We start from the raw sequence: 16,792 nt of genomic DNA on the forward strand, positions 1-16,792 counted from the left end.
ATTACTTGATTTAGTGCAAATTTGAACATGATGGCAGACAGAAAACACAAATCATTGTAAAATCAATACATTCGTCGTTCCACTCAGAATCTAAAACTTTTTATTTCGCATAACGTACCAATATTTCAATATAAAATTTCTTTAACTAAAAAAAAAAGTATTTTTATTTATATTCAAATACATTTGAAAGGAATATTCTAATACGGATTTCAAATACTAATGTGACACCAATTATTTAAATACGTATTATGATTTCTGAATACAATTATTGAAAAGTGTCCATTAGGCGTATGCCAGGTCAGGTTAAACAATAAACATAAAACATTATATCAATTTTTTAATATATTCTATAGTAATGTCTGATATCGAACTGTAAGGAATTGATGAATCTATATTTTACAGCCCAAGTGTAACATCCAGTAATTGTATATCATAATGTTTTGTCATTTTATAAATTACCATTAACGATATGTACATATATATCAAATATGATTTCAGGCAAGGTAATACCAATTTATGCATATTTTTCTGAGCCTCGCCAGACGCCTAATTTAATTGTTAGAAGAACCGAAATCGGAACCGATAATAATTCGAGAACAGGTTTTTCGGTATAGATTCTTTTTGCAGGACAGGATGACGCAATCAGATGCTGCCGTGCTGGCGTCAGTATAAATAGGTAAAATGTGCCCAACTTTAGTTGCCTCCCGAAGTCGAATGGTCAATAATTTTTACACGAATTGCCTCCCAACTATATACGAGTTGCTTCCCGAAGTATCCTAAATTTTACAGTAAAAGAAAATAGTCTAACGCTAGTTGCCTCCCAAGCTCACTCAATTTAAGCAATATCTAATGATTTTATGTAAATCCCATTTCGTATAAATATTGTGCCTCTATATTTTTATAATAAATCTTATAATTAAATAATTAGGAATTTATATCGTTAAACGATATTTTAATTTATCTGTCGGGAACTCATCGACTATAAATTCAAGCTTTGCTTTTTGAAGAAGTATCTAATCATATTATTATACATAAAATGTATTTTTATGTAATCTTTGTGTATTATGAATTAAATATTATTATAATTATCTCGCAGTCCTGACTGCGTGCAGTGTGCTCGTGGCTATGGCAAATTATGTTTTTTTATTTTAAATCATGTAAAAACCCTTCTAAATTATATTTGGGCTCGGCTAAAGAGAAAATTGTAGATAACTTATATTTAGATTATTTATTTTGCTATTTCCTGTACATGTTTACACGATCGAGCCGAAGATCTCTGAATTTTGGAACATTCATCGTTGTCACACATAAAGCTTCCGAAATATTATATAACTCGATATATTGCACATTGGATGACACCGTTATAGACTGTATCTGCAGTTGTGTGACCTAATTAAAAAAGAAAAAACCCAAGCGTTGATAAAAAAGACCATATTACACTGATTTATTTTTTATTTATCCGGAGCCAATATACAAAATTATATATACCTACCGGATACAAGCGTGTTTGAAGAACGGAGATTGAAATATTGTCGAGTATCTCTGGAAACAAGAAATCGATCGAAATATGTAGGTAGGTATACACGTTATTCTCTCTACGCATAAAAATCAAAATAAATTATTATTTTATTATCATAAAAAATGTTGAAGTACAATATCATGTAATTGAATTGAGTTGAAAGGAGAAAAAAATGTAAAATCGTCGCTTTTCGACATTTGAATAAATTTCATGATTTTGATTCAAAATATCAAAATACGGATTATTTATTACTTTGTTTTTTTCTCTAATAATATAGGCACTTACATGCATAAATCTGCTATAATATATATATAGGCAGTTGATCTATCATTTACGTTTTTACGCATATGGACTACCTAACAAGTGTTCAAAAATATGCAAAACATTTTCATTCCTACTTGAACTTTTCCGGCAAATAATTTCAACGATTATCATTTATCACATTTCATCATAAATTCGGGGAAATTTACATAGGTAACCTTGTCAAGATTAGACCGCGTAGCAACCATAATTTGTATTTATATTAGCCATCGTACAAATAAACAGATATACTTAAAATATTATTCTAAAGGCGAGTCTAACACTGTATAAAGTCCTGTTTGTCTGCAATTTACCGAAAAAACAAGTAAACCAATTTATCAAACGTAAAATATTGACCACATTGCCAGAACTTGAGTCTAAGAATTGTTTTGAAAAACTATGTTCAATATATGTGTGTAGATAAATAATACGACTACACACAGACGTCGCAATTACTTAAATAACAAAAGTGCCGACAACTTGATTAGTTCTAAATTCGAAGTGTTGTTCTATATACTTATATACGTCGTAAATTGTAATCATAAACTTTAAATGTCTAACATTTTTATAATAATATTATGTTCCCCGCGATGAAAAGTTGCTTTTATGCTTTTCGAATTCAACAATAGGTACCTTCATATAGAGGTGTCTACATAATATAATATTAAACACCTACCAATCAAAATACTTCTTTCCTAATAATTCTCATGCGTTTGATGAGTAATAATGTAAATATTTAAATATCACTTGAATCGCCATTTTCCAGTAGAAGTCACACGGTTCTAATTCATCACTTTTTAATACGAATAAGTAACACACATATTATACACTACCTATAGTTTTTATGTTAATGATTGAATGATTCCAATGTTTTAAAATAATATAAATTTATTATAGAAAAATGTATTTTTTAATGATCAAAATAATCAACATTTATTTATTAAATATAATATCGAATATCTTAAGTCTAAATAAAATTTGTATTTACATATTAATTTAATCAACTGCTACGTTTTATATTTTAATTAGTGTGTGTGTGTGGGGTGGGTGGGGGTAGATTCTCACACAATCACAAGGGAATTTAATGGGCTGGTACTTCTTTTAAACTATTGTTTCATAGAAAAATCATTCTACCAGCTAGTTAAAGGCTTAAGGAAAGAACCCATAACTAAGAATTCAAAAAACCTCAAATGTTGCACAATTTCCGGTGTTAGCATCGATTGTATCCATCGTACAACCATGTAGTAATATAACGAATTTACACTTAACAGTTTACGCTTAGGTTCTTAATTTGTAATATTATAGAGTTTATTTGAATAAACCTGCAGTTATAAAACTTAAAGGTAACATTATTTTTATTGTTTTTTTTTTTAAGGTTTTTTTTAATCGATATTTTAATTATGAAACGAGTTACCTATTACTTGTTTTAAAAAAATAAATTAACATACCAAAAAAACACAGACAATGTTACCATTTAGGATAGATAATAGGTCGATGCACTCTATAATAATCAACAACTTACTAATAGGTAACAAAACTGAAAGTGAACTTCTGAGCGTAATTTTTTAATGTTATACGCACGTCTTGTAAGACAGAGACCACAAATGCAGATGTGACCTTAAAATCCCGCTTATGAAAAATTTAATTTACGATTACAATATATTATAATATTGTGCAGAAGGCAACTGAAAACCACTTAGCTTATTCTTCCCTTGTAACACAGCAGTCCAACTTCTCTAGAAACTGACTTTTGTGAAATCATCCAAAAGATATATAGTTGTGAAAATAGTTCAAATAACGCTTAATAATATGTATATTGTATATGTATGATAATACATAATATGTACATATATAGTGTATGGAGAAACCACAAAGGTTTGTTTTATTAAATGACATTTTTTTTGTTCACGTAAAAAGTTTTTTATCGATTTACCGACATGAAAGGCAAACGGTTTAAAGGGCTTTCATATTATTATTAAATATTATGTGTATAGAACTTTGTTTTAATCTTTTATTTCATTTTCCTAACTCGGTTTTGAAAGTCAACGAGTAGAATAAAAATTACCAAGAACAAACTAGTAATATGACCTGCAAGTTTGCCTAGTTTTTAACCAATAACACATGTTAACCTCTCGATACCTAGTATAGCTGGTAACGTGTAGATAATATCAAATAGCATCATACCTTGTTCTTAAAAAAGTACAAACTTGACATTAATTAATTATGTAAGTGAATACACCTCTGAAGAAACAGCAGTAAATACTTACGGTATGGACGTCCCGATGCATACAAGTTTCCTCCCAAAATAAACGATTTTCCTCCCATTATCTTCATACACAAACTGGTTGACAAACACAGGTAGTAGCCTCGTATGATCAGATAGTTCATAATTATAATATACGAGTTGTCTCCCATATAGACTTAAGGAGTGGTTCATAAACTTCACTAAAATATACCGTGTAAATAAATACTAATAATAATATAATTAATTATTTATACCCAGGGGCGGCTCCAGGGGAGCTCTAAGGGCTACGGCCCCTCCCAATACTGTATTTCTAAAAAAATGTGTACTGTCAAAACAAAATTACAAAAAAAAACATATTACAATATCAAAAGTTTTCTGAAAGTTATTACATTACCCCCCCCCCCCCCCAACATGTCTCTGGAGCCGCCTCTGCATATACATACACAACAATTATAAAAATACAGGTAGTATTACTGTAACATATTAATATAATAAAAATGACAAATTTAATAAAATCATGCAATGAGTATACCGCGAATGTTGAAAATCAACTAATGATAATCGGTCACTTAAACTAGTTACTACAGCACACACGACCTCGACACGATATCGGCTTGTTATACAGTAAGCGCCCAAAAGTACAAGCTATAAGTAAAAATTGTAATCGAAAGATTGTTGAGGAAAATTATAGCATTTTAGTCTTTAGTTTAAGTCGAGTATTTTTTTGGATACGTACACATAATAGGTAGATAAAATTTACTTAACGGTGGGTGTTACGCTGAAGACGCGACCAAACAAAAGTGCTTTAATTTTAAGATATGCTTATAGAAAATTTATTTCGTCTCTCATGTAAGAATCGGAATCACAGCTTTATGAATGTTATTATAATATTAAATTACAATATGTAGAGAATGGATTATTATTATTGAACTATATGTATTTATAATTTAGAGTAGGTAGGTATTATGCGTTTTTATAGTATTTATTATCATGCAATTTTTACTGAATAGTATAATATTAGGTACTTGGATTTTAAATTTTTACACGAGTGCAATTAATAGCACAAAATTACTTGAGAAAATATTTTAGCAATACGATAAAACTTCTCCTGTATTATATTTATTTCCGCTTTTGTCTTAGGAATTTTTATAAACCTAGGTCTGAGGAATTGCAATTGCAATGGTAACATCACGTACGCTTAATGATGCTGTTCTTACATCGACAAAATCAACAGCGGTAATTGGAAAATTACCAACAGTATAGCGGAAAATCTTAGTGTCAAAAATAGCTTGTTAATGGATGACACAGCACGATTTCTAAATTGATTTTAAAATAAAATTACGTCTATAATGTATAATTAAATTTACCTTTCCGACTGTGAAGATATATCACCATAAATGTATCTCAGAACCTCCAGGACTACATATTTGGATAGACTGAATCTGATTCTAAAATCGTAATCGTCCCAAAAAGCAATATGGTCGATTGTTATTCTAAACGTATAATGTACGCTGTACACTCGTCGTTGAAAATATTAAAAATAAATAAAAATTGTCATTATTATTGTCCATTGTAAAAATAAAGAATAATTATAGACACATTAATGTTTAAAACAAATTATAACAAAGAGATAATGTCTAAATTCGTTATCACAACGAATTAGCTATAATCATAACAATGATATCATTATAGATCAAATTATCACGTATAATAATTGAAAATCATAATTAATTCAAATGAAGCCTAATTATTAATAATATCATATAAATCAACTTATTCGTTGAAATATAACCTCTAAAAAAAAGTACTGAATAACTTCATAATGATTTATTCATCAAATAAGATTTATTCTGACATTAAACACCCAACAAAATTACATATTTTTGTTTTTTGGTGAATACATTTGGTAATTCGACGGATAAGATCGATTGAAAACTTAGCCTTAAAAAGAAATAGAGTTTATTTTAGCGATAGAGACAACGTCAAATTTATTCAGATTAATTCAGCCAGAATGAAATAGATTTATTATATCTTCGGTGCTTGGTCAAAACATGTTAAGTCAAAATTATCAACTTTTCAGGAAGAATATCTAAACATTCATAAGTCCTCTGTGTAAATCCATTTTTGTTCATTTTTTATTGGAGTTTATTCAATTATTAATATTATGATGGGTATATTTAATTTATTTTATTTATTTATTTATCGATAATGTTTTCTATATATATATAAAAAAAAACCTTTTTTTCTTGTCTAATAAAAATATTTTCTGTAGTCTAAAATTTAAGTTTTGATTTTGATTTTGTTTACTATGTTCTGTTAAAATTTAAAATTTATATATATTTAGATTATGTTATTTTTATTTTATTTAGCAGTAACCATAACTCCCTATCTCCAACACAAGCTGTATAAGCTTACAGGAGGTAGGTTAATCAATTCTTGTTCAATTTAATGTTGTTGCATAAAATATGTTTTTTTTTGATTTCTAAATAAAAAAATTAATTAATTAAAAATAAATCATAAAAATAAATTATTTTAAATATTTTCATGATTTTTGGGGATTTAAATCATTTAGATTTTCTAGAAAGAAGGACTTAACTCATTTTGATTTTCACTTAATTCTCTTTGATTTTTCATATTTTTAATTCAAATTAAAACAAAATAATGTTGTTATTCTCAAATGTTTTATAGTCTGTCTTTTACGTTCATGAAGTTGGCCCATTTATAAGTACTGCAATTTTTTTAAAATCTATGCCATTATTTTGCAAGTTATTTGCTAGTCTATTTTCAGAATTTGCAAGTCCAAAATATAAATAAATACAAGTTTTTCCCCTTGTTTCATTTTTAATTTTCTTTTTTTTTTAATTAGTAATTATGTTTAATTTTTTTTGTTTGGTTTCATTTTCGTTTACCTTTTTTCAATATTGCAATTGCGTACGTTGCACCTACCTTTTTGCTACCGTTGTTTATACAACCGTCAAAATATTTTTGTAAAATAAATAATTTTAGAATGAACATATTATTACTCTGCTCTGATAAAGTTTGACCAACGTTATTGTGACTAATATTTACAGTCTAATACTTTTGGATATAAAAAATACATGCTGATTATCATATTAGATTTCTTCACATGTCACACATCGACATCGGTATTTTATAGCTTAAGATCGACTGGTCATTGGACAAGTTCTAGTATTAGTGTTGGTGAATAATTATAGTGTGCAGGTATATCGGTGGTATCAATTAATAATTTATTTGACCATGAAGAATTCATTAAAAACTATAATATCCGAACGTGGGAATGAATTATTTGTACCTAGTTTCTTACCGTAGAATACATTGTTTTATAATATATTGTAAAGACGGTTCGTTAAAATAATAACATTATTATGTTCCAAAAAAAGTTATTATGCCAGCATTATAACCGATGCCAACCAATATTCCGAGTTAATACGGCAACCGGTGGGCACAAAATAGTCGAAGATAAAATTGCAAAAGAAAATCCAATGATTCGATTTTTGTACGCAATCGTAATATTTATATTAAAGGTCAGAATATCGTACGAAATCGTTCTACCTACTAAGAGGGACAAACCTGCGCAATCGTACATCACCGACTTTTCTGTCTCGCCGACAGTGCTCCACTGCGAGAGGAAAATTTACACTCAGGCCGCGATCACCTTTTTTCGTCGTTAACTCAGCCCAGAAAAAGCAGATAATCAAAATGTCGATTTTAACCTCAGCCACGATTATTTTTCCAAGTCCTTTCAATTTTCATGCACAACAATACATTATGCGGTATCCACAAAACACAATTCAACTCATCCGAATAATATAATATGCTCCGCGATCGGTGAACTACAACGAATGCAAACCGAAACAGTGAAACTTACAATTAAAAAGCGGTTCATTCGTGTCAATATATTTTTATTATTACAACTATAATAATATAGAAAACTAGAGAAAAGGAATTATTAGGGTTTGCGCTTTAAAAATAACGAATTTTAGCAGTATATTAAATACGTGCGTACCTACATATGGATATTACTATTTTTAAATAAATAATTAATACATTTGAGATTAAATACATTTTACGTACAGATTTATATTATTTATAAATATAACGAATTTTTTCAAACAAATAAACATTACTTTACTCATTTACAAAGTAATTCAGTGATTGAAATAATGACTTTAAACATTTTTGGATTACCAGTAAAAAGTAATATATTAGAGAAATTTATTGAATATATAATATAATTTAAATAAATGGAAATGGAGAATAAAAACAAATTTTGTGGATGAGTAGACGTGATCAATAATGAAAATATGATTCTCAAAAATAAAAATAATACCTATACCCATAATAGTTAAAAAAAATCAGGGATCAGGTCAAATATCACCTTTCTCCCCTTTTATTTGATGTATTTATAAATGGTAATATAATATACAATATTATAGTCTATTCAAACAATTACTCTAATAGATTCCTTTTTTTTGATGATGCAAAATTGTTTAAAGCTATTAATTCACTTACTGACGCCAATTATTCTCGTCTAATATTATTTGTATTAAAATAAAGCACTCTTTATGTACTTTCTTTGATCACTATTTCTATGGAAGATAAAAATTCTATTAAATTTTCTTGTAGACTAGTCTACAGAAAATCTGAAATTAATGTTACATGCAAAAATCCGTTTGGAATATTTGTCCAATACATTTCTGGAAAATTATGAAAAATCGCCAAAAACTAGTGAAGAAAAATGTTAACATTTACAACAGCAAATGAAATATCGTTACCACAATAAGCGTGTAATGTAATATTGCATTGTGCGATATTATACGGGATTTTTGTATTACTTTGATTGGTCCGAATTACGCGACCTGCAAAAAAACAGAAAACACGTTTTATAAATAGGTATATTATAAATATAAAGCAATTATTTTAAACGAATGTTGTTATTATGCCATTGATCTGTGATTATACCACGAGGTTCGAACACATTTAAAATGTATATTATTAAACAACTTTCGATGGAATTGCTCACGCCATGCCATGACATGACGATGATAATGAATATTTAACAATCTTACAAAAGCATCCTTTTATATTATAATTATCTCCGCTAGTTTAATAATAGCGATAGATACTGCAAAACTCCAACACGCGAAATCAAAATTGTGGCGTCTAAGTTAATATTGAAATTTAAACTTTACACCATGCGTCAAAGGGATTGTCTCTTTTTTGAGAATCATACAAGGGACTTGGTCCGACAAACTTAAAAAATTTGAACGGAACGCTTCTTATCCCATATTTTTATTATATGGTCCCGTTTTAATCTCGTTATATCCACATTATTATACTCAATATGCGTAAATGAAAAATATATAGATACACAAACGAAACAAATACAAAACAATATTTTCATTGTTTTATGTTGAACTATTATTGCAATCGAAGTTAATAGTTATAAATTACAATCAACAGTGTTTGTATGATCAACATCAAGTTACGACGTGAACAATTTAAGACATATCGTATTGCATATTGTACAGTGTGATATCGTGTGTAACCATCGAAGTTGATTGGGTCCAGCCATCCAGTATCCTAAGTCCAGGAATTAATATATGTGGCGGAGTCGATAGGTTATTTTAAAACTACCTATACAATGGCGAAATCAATATAATGACGGAATCGACGCCAGTTCAAAAACCCTAAAAATACTGGAAACCAGAATTTAAATATTTTCAAACAGCCAGAACCCATATTTTTAAATAACAAAAATCTGGTTTTACAATGATTATTTTGGGTTTGCATCCGTCGCCGGCGCTCAATTTATGCACTATAAGAAGTGCATAAATGCTTACTGCTTTGACTTGCTTTTGTTTTGAGCTATAAAATCCAGGACCGGAACCAGAACCGCATAGTGAAACAAATTATGTACCTACCGGAACCGCAAAAACCTGAAGGTACCCACCAGTTCCTGATTTGAACATGTAAACATCTATTAGCTATACTTCTGAAATATGTTCAGTTTGTGCGGTAGGTGTTATTTATTATTTTTAAAATAAATCTCATAATCTGTTACGCAAGAAATAATGATAATAATAATATTACGACGTATACTATTATAAATGTGATTTACTAATAATGTATTGCGCTGCACTTATTATAGGTACCTACTTATGAATTATAATGCATGCCCAAAACGTGAGATTCCAATAATATACATGTGCGTGAACGAAATGTGCCCACTCATTTTCTTCAACGTCGAGTGTCGTGAGTGGCCAAAAAAATGTGAAAACATTACCTACAGATGTAAATGAAAATATGACGGTAATATTTTAATCGTCGCAACATACGAAATGTGCAGTCTGTGCAGACTATATTTAAAAGCAGAATTTATGTAATAAGCTAAATGAATAATATTATCATTCAACTATGATATCCTTCTATATATACCCCCACCCGTCTACACATCGCTGAATACGAGTTTTTCATTGTTCGAAGAAGTGTTGCAGCCTGCACACCAGCGAATGTCAATCTTTTGAGCAGATCCTCTGTCTTCGACCAGTAGCGCACGCAGGATTTTAGTTCGATTAGGGTTTTACCTGGGTAAATAATTTATATTATTTTTTTCTAAACAGTTTTTAATTTTAATATAACAAATTATAGCTAGTTTCAAATTTAGTCTACATATACAGTGTTTAAACGGGTTATCTATAGATCCTATTCGAGCCGTAATAAACGTGGTAACAATCGATGGACGATGATACACCATCGGTTATGTCAGACGTTTAGCAATGTTCTAAATCAGCCAAAAAAAACTGTAGGTAACTTTGATTATCGACGTCTTTGTCATATTCAACAGTTTATTTTATAACTATTAAAAATGACCAACAATTGTTCTATGTGTATCAAAATAATGGTAAATAAGATTTTTTGGGGAAGAAAAGAAATTTCAGGGGGGAGGGGGTCAGAACCATAGAACCCTACCCCTGCGTACGCCACTGTCTTCGACTCATCTAAAAATCTAAAATGAGTGCCCATCAGCTTTCATAATATGTATTTAAATTTCGTCTGAATAAATCGATATTATATATTGCATGCCTATATAGCCGGTATACGTAATACCATGCATTTTTTTAAATATGCACATTCGTATAGTTTTGGATAGAAAAAAACGCGATGCTATATTTTAAAATAAGCGATACCTACACGTTTTATTTGATTTCATAATTTACCTGTAAGGCGCGGCGTGTGCTGTGTGTGTATTAAAATTTCAAATCATTGAACTCATCATTGTCCGTATCATCGACGATGCAGGGTTGTGATGTATGGTGTGCTCGAATGAGTTGGTTCAGGATAAATATAATATATAATATAGTTATAGTAGACTACGTACTCGGCGATGGAAAATTTATTTTATTCTACAATCATTATACTACTGCAAAAATATTTATATAATTTAATATTGTTGATCATTTAATATGTGTATAGTAAACAGTCATATAGTTAATAATTAAATTGATTTTTATATTTGATAGGCATTGAATGTTATGCGATATTTCTCGCAAGTCGCAGGTAGTTTTGAATTTATCGAATTTCATAATCATTACAGATGAAATAAATAAATTATAATCATATTTTTTTTTTTTTTTTTGGGGGGGATTTGATGCCATCTAAATGTAAGTGCAAAATTTGAATCCTGTGTATAACTTATAGTCGATTTTACTGTAGTGGCATGCCTCTAAACGGTCTTGGTTAAATGGAAAAACACCCTTTAATATTGTTAACGAAAATATATATTTTGAAGCGTTTATAGGAACTTTTTCAATTTCAAACCTTATTGATATTGTAATGAGCTGTAGTTTTAGAAATTGTAATGCTAAAAACATACGTTTATACTTTAAATGTATCTTGTTTTTTTCGTCCTGAAATTATTCTTATTTAGTGTCTCCAGTATATCTGGAATAAGGTATCACCAGAGTGCCTGAGTGCGTCCCAAGAATAAATGATTTATGTTGTACGTGGCCGGGGAACATCTCAGTTCACTCAGAGTTACCCTGACGGGTGCACCACGAGGAGGTAAACTTCCATACAGCTTCTATACGCCCTGCATTTTTAGAAGTTTGGATGGAGCCCTAATTTTTTACATTTTAACTTTCATAGCCGATTGTTGGACATGTATCTTAAGTTTTCACCGAAAATAGTATCTTCCATATGATAATAAATTGTCAAATTCCAACCAAAAAATAAATTAATAATTAATAGTTAAAACTCTCTATTATTAAAAAAAACCATTTATAAGAAACTTTATCTTCTAAATATTGTTTTTTTTAAATATTTTTAATTTACAGATATTCAATTTCAATATTCAAAGGGCAGTGACTCTTGGTGGGACGTGGGACAAAGGTCCTGGAGGGTTGATGAGCATAGCGAGCAGGGGACAGCCCCCCTAGGTTTGTAGTAATAATTTACGATATGAGAATGAGATTTAAATCGTAATAAATGAGAACTATATATTATTTTCACAATTATTTTCGAATTATCTGCAAAGCCTGATTTTCGATCCTCGTTGCGGGCGGTGACATAATATTGCAGCTACGAAACGTTTCGACGTGTATTTTTTTTTGACCCCGAAAAGTGTTTGCGGACACTAAACAAATAAATGAAAAAATAGCACTCGGTTTATAATGTAGTTGTATACGTATAAAACCAATAACGCATATAGTCGTTCATCCGTTTGAAAAAGTCACCAGAACCGTAAGGGATGGTGAGGTTGTCGTTGGTGGGGTGTTGGGTAGCGGGCGGGCACTGGGCAGTATACGGTTAGCCACTTCCGTGCGTATTTCCATTACCCACAAGGACTTGATAAAGTGTAATAGTCTATATATATATAATATGTATGCCGTACACGATCGACTAAAAAGAATATTGTGTCGTCGTAGTAGGTAATATATTTGACTTCTGGGATAGGTACGCGTAATGAAAATGGCCGATTCTGTCGACTTGTTCAAACCGGAAAATGTGCTCACTTGCTTGTGTCTCGCGTGTGTCACCGCTGCAGCTTTCGGGAAACCATTTGAGAATATAATTTTTTTTTATGTGGCTTAAAAATGTCAGAAATCTACTATAATAGCTATCCATGAACCCGTCTACATCGTCCATTATAGATAGTAGTAGGTAGTAGGTTCTTAGTAGTTTATAGGACAGGTGGTGAACGTTTTTCAGTTATAGTTGTGTCAACATTTTACAATCGATGTTTTCAAAAAATGTTACGCTCCTACATACATTTGTATCTCTACTCTCTAGATGATGTAGTCTTAAAAAAATTCAGCAACATTTTTTTTATCAGCATAGGTGGAGCTAAGGGGTGCCGCAGCAACAGCAAATATTTTTTTAGCACCCAGAGTCATAAACATTTCTGTGATGCAACCAATTAAACTCAAGAACGATTTTCAAACTTATCACTGTTAAATATTGTGAATAAGGGAATACTATCTGCACGGTCTGTGGGAATACCTACTAAGGGAATAGCTGCGTTATTGAAAAATAAAAAGGGGTGAACATACTTGGTGAATCCGCCTGCGGTATATTAAATTATGTCGGTAGGCACATTTTACTATTGTAGCGTATATTTATACGATCGCAGGTGCAGCAGGACAACGAAAAATGTGAATTTATCACACATTTACCATATTATCCATATAGCGAAAAGTATATTTTACTATTATAAAAGTATACTTGTTTTTGTTGTTTTTTTATGGAATCCGGGACGGAGGTTTAATCCCTCGGGGATATAACACACACACACACACACACCTGCAACACTCCCGCCACAAGGGGCACCTCACCGTACAGCTGCTGTCACCCACGCTGCGTGGGCGAATACAACGGCTATAATAGGTGTCTATAATGATATAACGGTTTGTGTACATAAATACTGCACAATATACATAATATCATACCCACTAACCCACATACGTATGTACATTATAGACACATTCTAATTTCTATTGGAACATCACATTATGTGGTGATAATAATTACCATAATACGCGTGTGTGTATAAAATGTTTACCTATCTACCTATAATAATATTGTGTATTTATGTGTACCTACGAGTATCGTGCGCCCTTCACAGCTTCGGCGGTGGTCGCGGAGGAGTGAGTTGATGACGTGCGGGTACACGATTGCATGTATAATAATATTGTAATCGCCAACCGACGTCATCGTCAAAATATAATATAATTTATCGATTAATAATAATATTTCGTATCAAAACAATCCGACGAAGATGCTGACAATATTATAGACAAAATTACATCATTGACGAAGGACAAACGACGCAGGCGATTGATATTTTTCAAATGCTTACGGATGTTAAAAAATTACATTTTATTTATTCAATACCCGTTATACCTATATTATCGTGCTGCATACAATCATATTTTGTGCAGGACACTTCGGTTATATAACAGGACATAATATTATTCAAATTTAATCATAAATACCTACGTAATTATATTTGAAAAACGGATGAAAGGTGTGATTTTGCTTATGACCTTGTCCTTAATCTGGTTATGATTTCAACCGGGGTCCGGACATGAATAAACGAATAAACAAGTGGTGACCAATGGGTATGGATAGGACGTCAAGATATATTCAAGTGTGATTGAAGAACACGTACCTACTAGTTACCATATTTACATGCAGTTAGTAAGGTTGTAGTACTTATTCTCACCACACATGATATTAAATAGGTAATAATTAAGAATAGTATGGAATAATAATTATGACTTCAAAATACAATAGTATCACTTATTTTATATACCTGATATAAATTTTAAAAAAAGGTGGGTAAGTGGATGTCACTCTGCTGTACAGTAGGTTACAAGTGGGTCACTGTATAATGGATAGTATTAAATTTGAATTCAATGATATAATATCACTGTATAAGAAAAACGATTCTGAGCGGAGACGGTATGTCAGTCTAGATATTAGACATACATATTTAGGCATACTTATCTATAGTATTATTAATAATTTTCAAATTAATCATATCATAATATCCATTAGGTAACGCGTTATACATCAACAACAAACCGTGGTACTATCATAGATATATAATAGTATACTTTAGATGTTTCAAGTACCCACAAATAATATTATACAATCACAACAAAATAACTAAATTACTATAATTACTATAACTATTTTCAAATAGGTAGTAAATCGACGAAACCAATGAGCTCTTGCGAATCGTCATGACGCGTACAGTGGCCAATGTTGTAACTTTTTGAAGGGAAACGGGGACAGCCCTTCACCCTGAATTTTTAGCTGGGGGCAAAGGTATCATTTCCTCCCCCCCCCCCCAGATATGCCAACAGTGTAAATCTTTGAATCTTTTAAAATAAAAAAAGAATGTAATACATTTATAAGATATATATAAAACATTATTTTTCTAAAATGTTTACATGTATAAGTAGATTTATTTCACATTTTTCCTCTTATTGTCTAATATGTTGACGTATTACTTAATTATATTATAACGTACGACTTTTGGCGATTTTAAGACCGGCTTAAAGTATTTTTTAACTCATTTTTGTTCTGAAATCGTATCACACCTTTTCTTTAGGTTTACTGAAATTCATTCTCATCCTTATCGGTTATTACACATTTGTTTATGTCTAAGCTACTTTCTTGAAAAATCTTTCATGTTTTCAAACACCAATCATTCCGTTCGGAAACGTTTCAGCCTTGAAGTATATTGTATTGTATACCTACTATTGTCTTATGAAAAATGTTAGTGATTATAAATATAACATTGATAATAGTCAAAAACTATCAAAATAATAGCTGGTAAATAAAACATGGTCAGTTGATTCTGTCATCAAGATGAATAATTTAATTTAAACTATTAAACCTAGGCTCATATTAATTAAAATTTACCTCTTGGTCCAGGTTCAAAAATTAGCACATATATCTTTATATATTTTATACTAATACCTATTAGCTACCTATATAACCTAATTACATTGTAAATGTATATTATTTAAATTTTAACTATTTTGAAAAAATAAATAAGCATAAAATATACTATGGAGCGCATATAGACATAATCTATTTATGACCCTGGACGTAATTTTAATTAACACATTGATGGTCATAGGTCATGACTACATTACAACAAATTCTGTCAATTTACGCATCACATTGAATTGGCCAATGATATGGCAAATGCTATAGCGTTCAATATTCATGGTATTCTATGACTTAAAAAACACGACTGCTATAACATGATGTGCCCGTCTATGTGTTAATATAAGCCTAGGATAAATAATTTAAATTTAAATATTCGTCTTGAAGATAGATATGACCGACCGTGTTTTATTTGGTCGATTCTTCTTTAATCTCATGCATGACTTCAGATTCGACTGACTTTCCAATGTCAAATTCAACGGTAATTTATAGTCAGCAAGTACCACCCCTTTCAACCTATATATTATATTCTGGTGCCCACCTAAATTACAGCGAAAAGTCTTTGTAAAATCAAAAAAAGAAGTAAGCTGGACTCACCGATAAGTTTTACAGGAGGCCTCTTATATTTTTAACAAGTTTAGTGTTAAGAGGACGTTATACCCGCATGTGTTGTCTCCGTCTTACAAGTGCGTACCTAACATATCAAATTCTACGCTCAGCACAACACGTGTAACTCCGTTGGTTTA

General features: G+C 30.5%; 1 protein-coding gene and 1 long non-coding RNA gene across 3 annotated transcripts in view; both read right to left on the reverse strand.

Annotated features, from left to right (window-relative positions):
• The window catches only part of LOC107882695, a 15,934-nt gene extending 10,206 nt beyond the window's left edge, over nt 1–5,728 (reverse strand). Inside the window, exons 1-4 of one of the 2 annotated variants that reach the window (XR_003839782.1) lie at nt 5,432–5,728; nt 4,087–4,264; nt 1,493–1,595; nt 1,250–1,389 (exon numbers count right to left, since the gene is read on the reverse strand). Coding sequence is in view for 1 of the 2 variants with exons in the window: in XM_016801427.2 (XP_016656916.1) it covers nt 1,237–1,389; nt 1,493–1,595; nt 4,087–4,264; nt 5,432–5,459 (462 nt within the window). In the remaining variant the exon portion in view is untranslated. Of the gene's footprint in view, nt 1–1,059; nt 1,390–1,492; nt 1,596–4,086; nt 4,265–5,431 lie in introns of those variants that run through there. The other variant, XM_016801427.2, reaches the window with a different exon arrangement.
• Nucleotides 5,729–8,368: 2,640 nt separating this feature from the next.
• Nucleotides 8,369–16,792, reverse strand: part of LOC115034490 — a 13,754-nt gene continuing 5,330 nt past the window's right edge. Inside the window, exon 3 of the long non-coding RNA XR_003839847.1 lies at nt 8,369–8,944. This is a non-coding gene — a long non-coding RNA (uncharacterized LOC115034490). The remainder of the gene's footprint in view (nt 8,945–16,792) is intronic.

The sequence above is a fragment of the Acyrthosiphon pisum genome, chromosome A3, assembly GCF_005508785.2.
Source record: "Acyrthosiphon pisum isolate AL4f chromosome A3, pea_aphid_22Mar2018_4r6ur, whole genome shotgun sequence".
NCBI lineage: Eukaryota > Metazoa > Arthropoda > Insecta > Hemiptera > Aphididae > Acyrthosiphon > Acyrthosiphon pisum.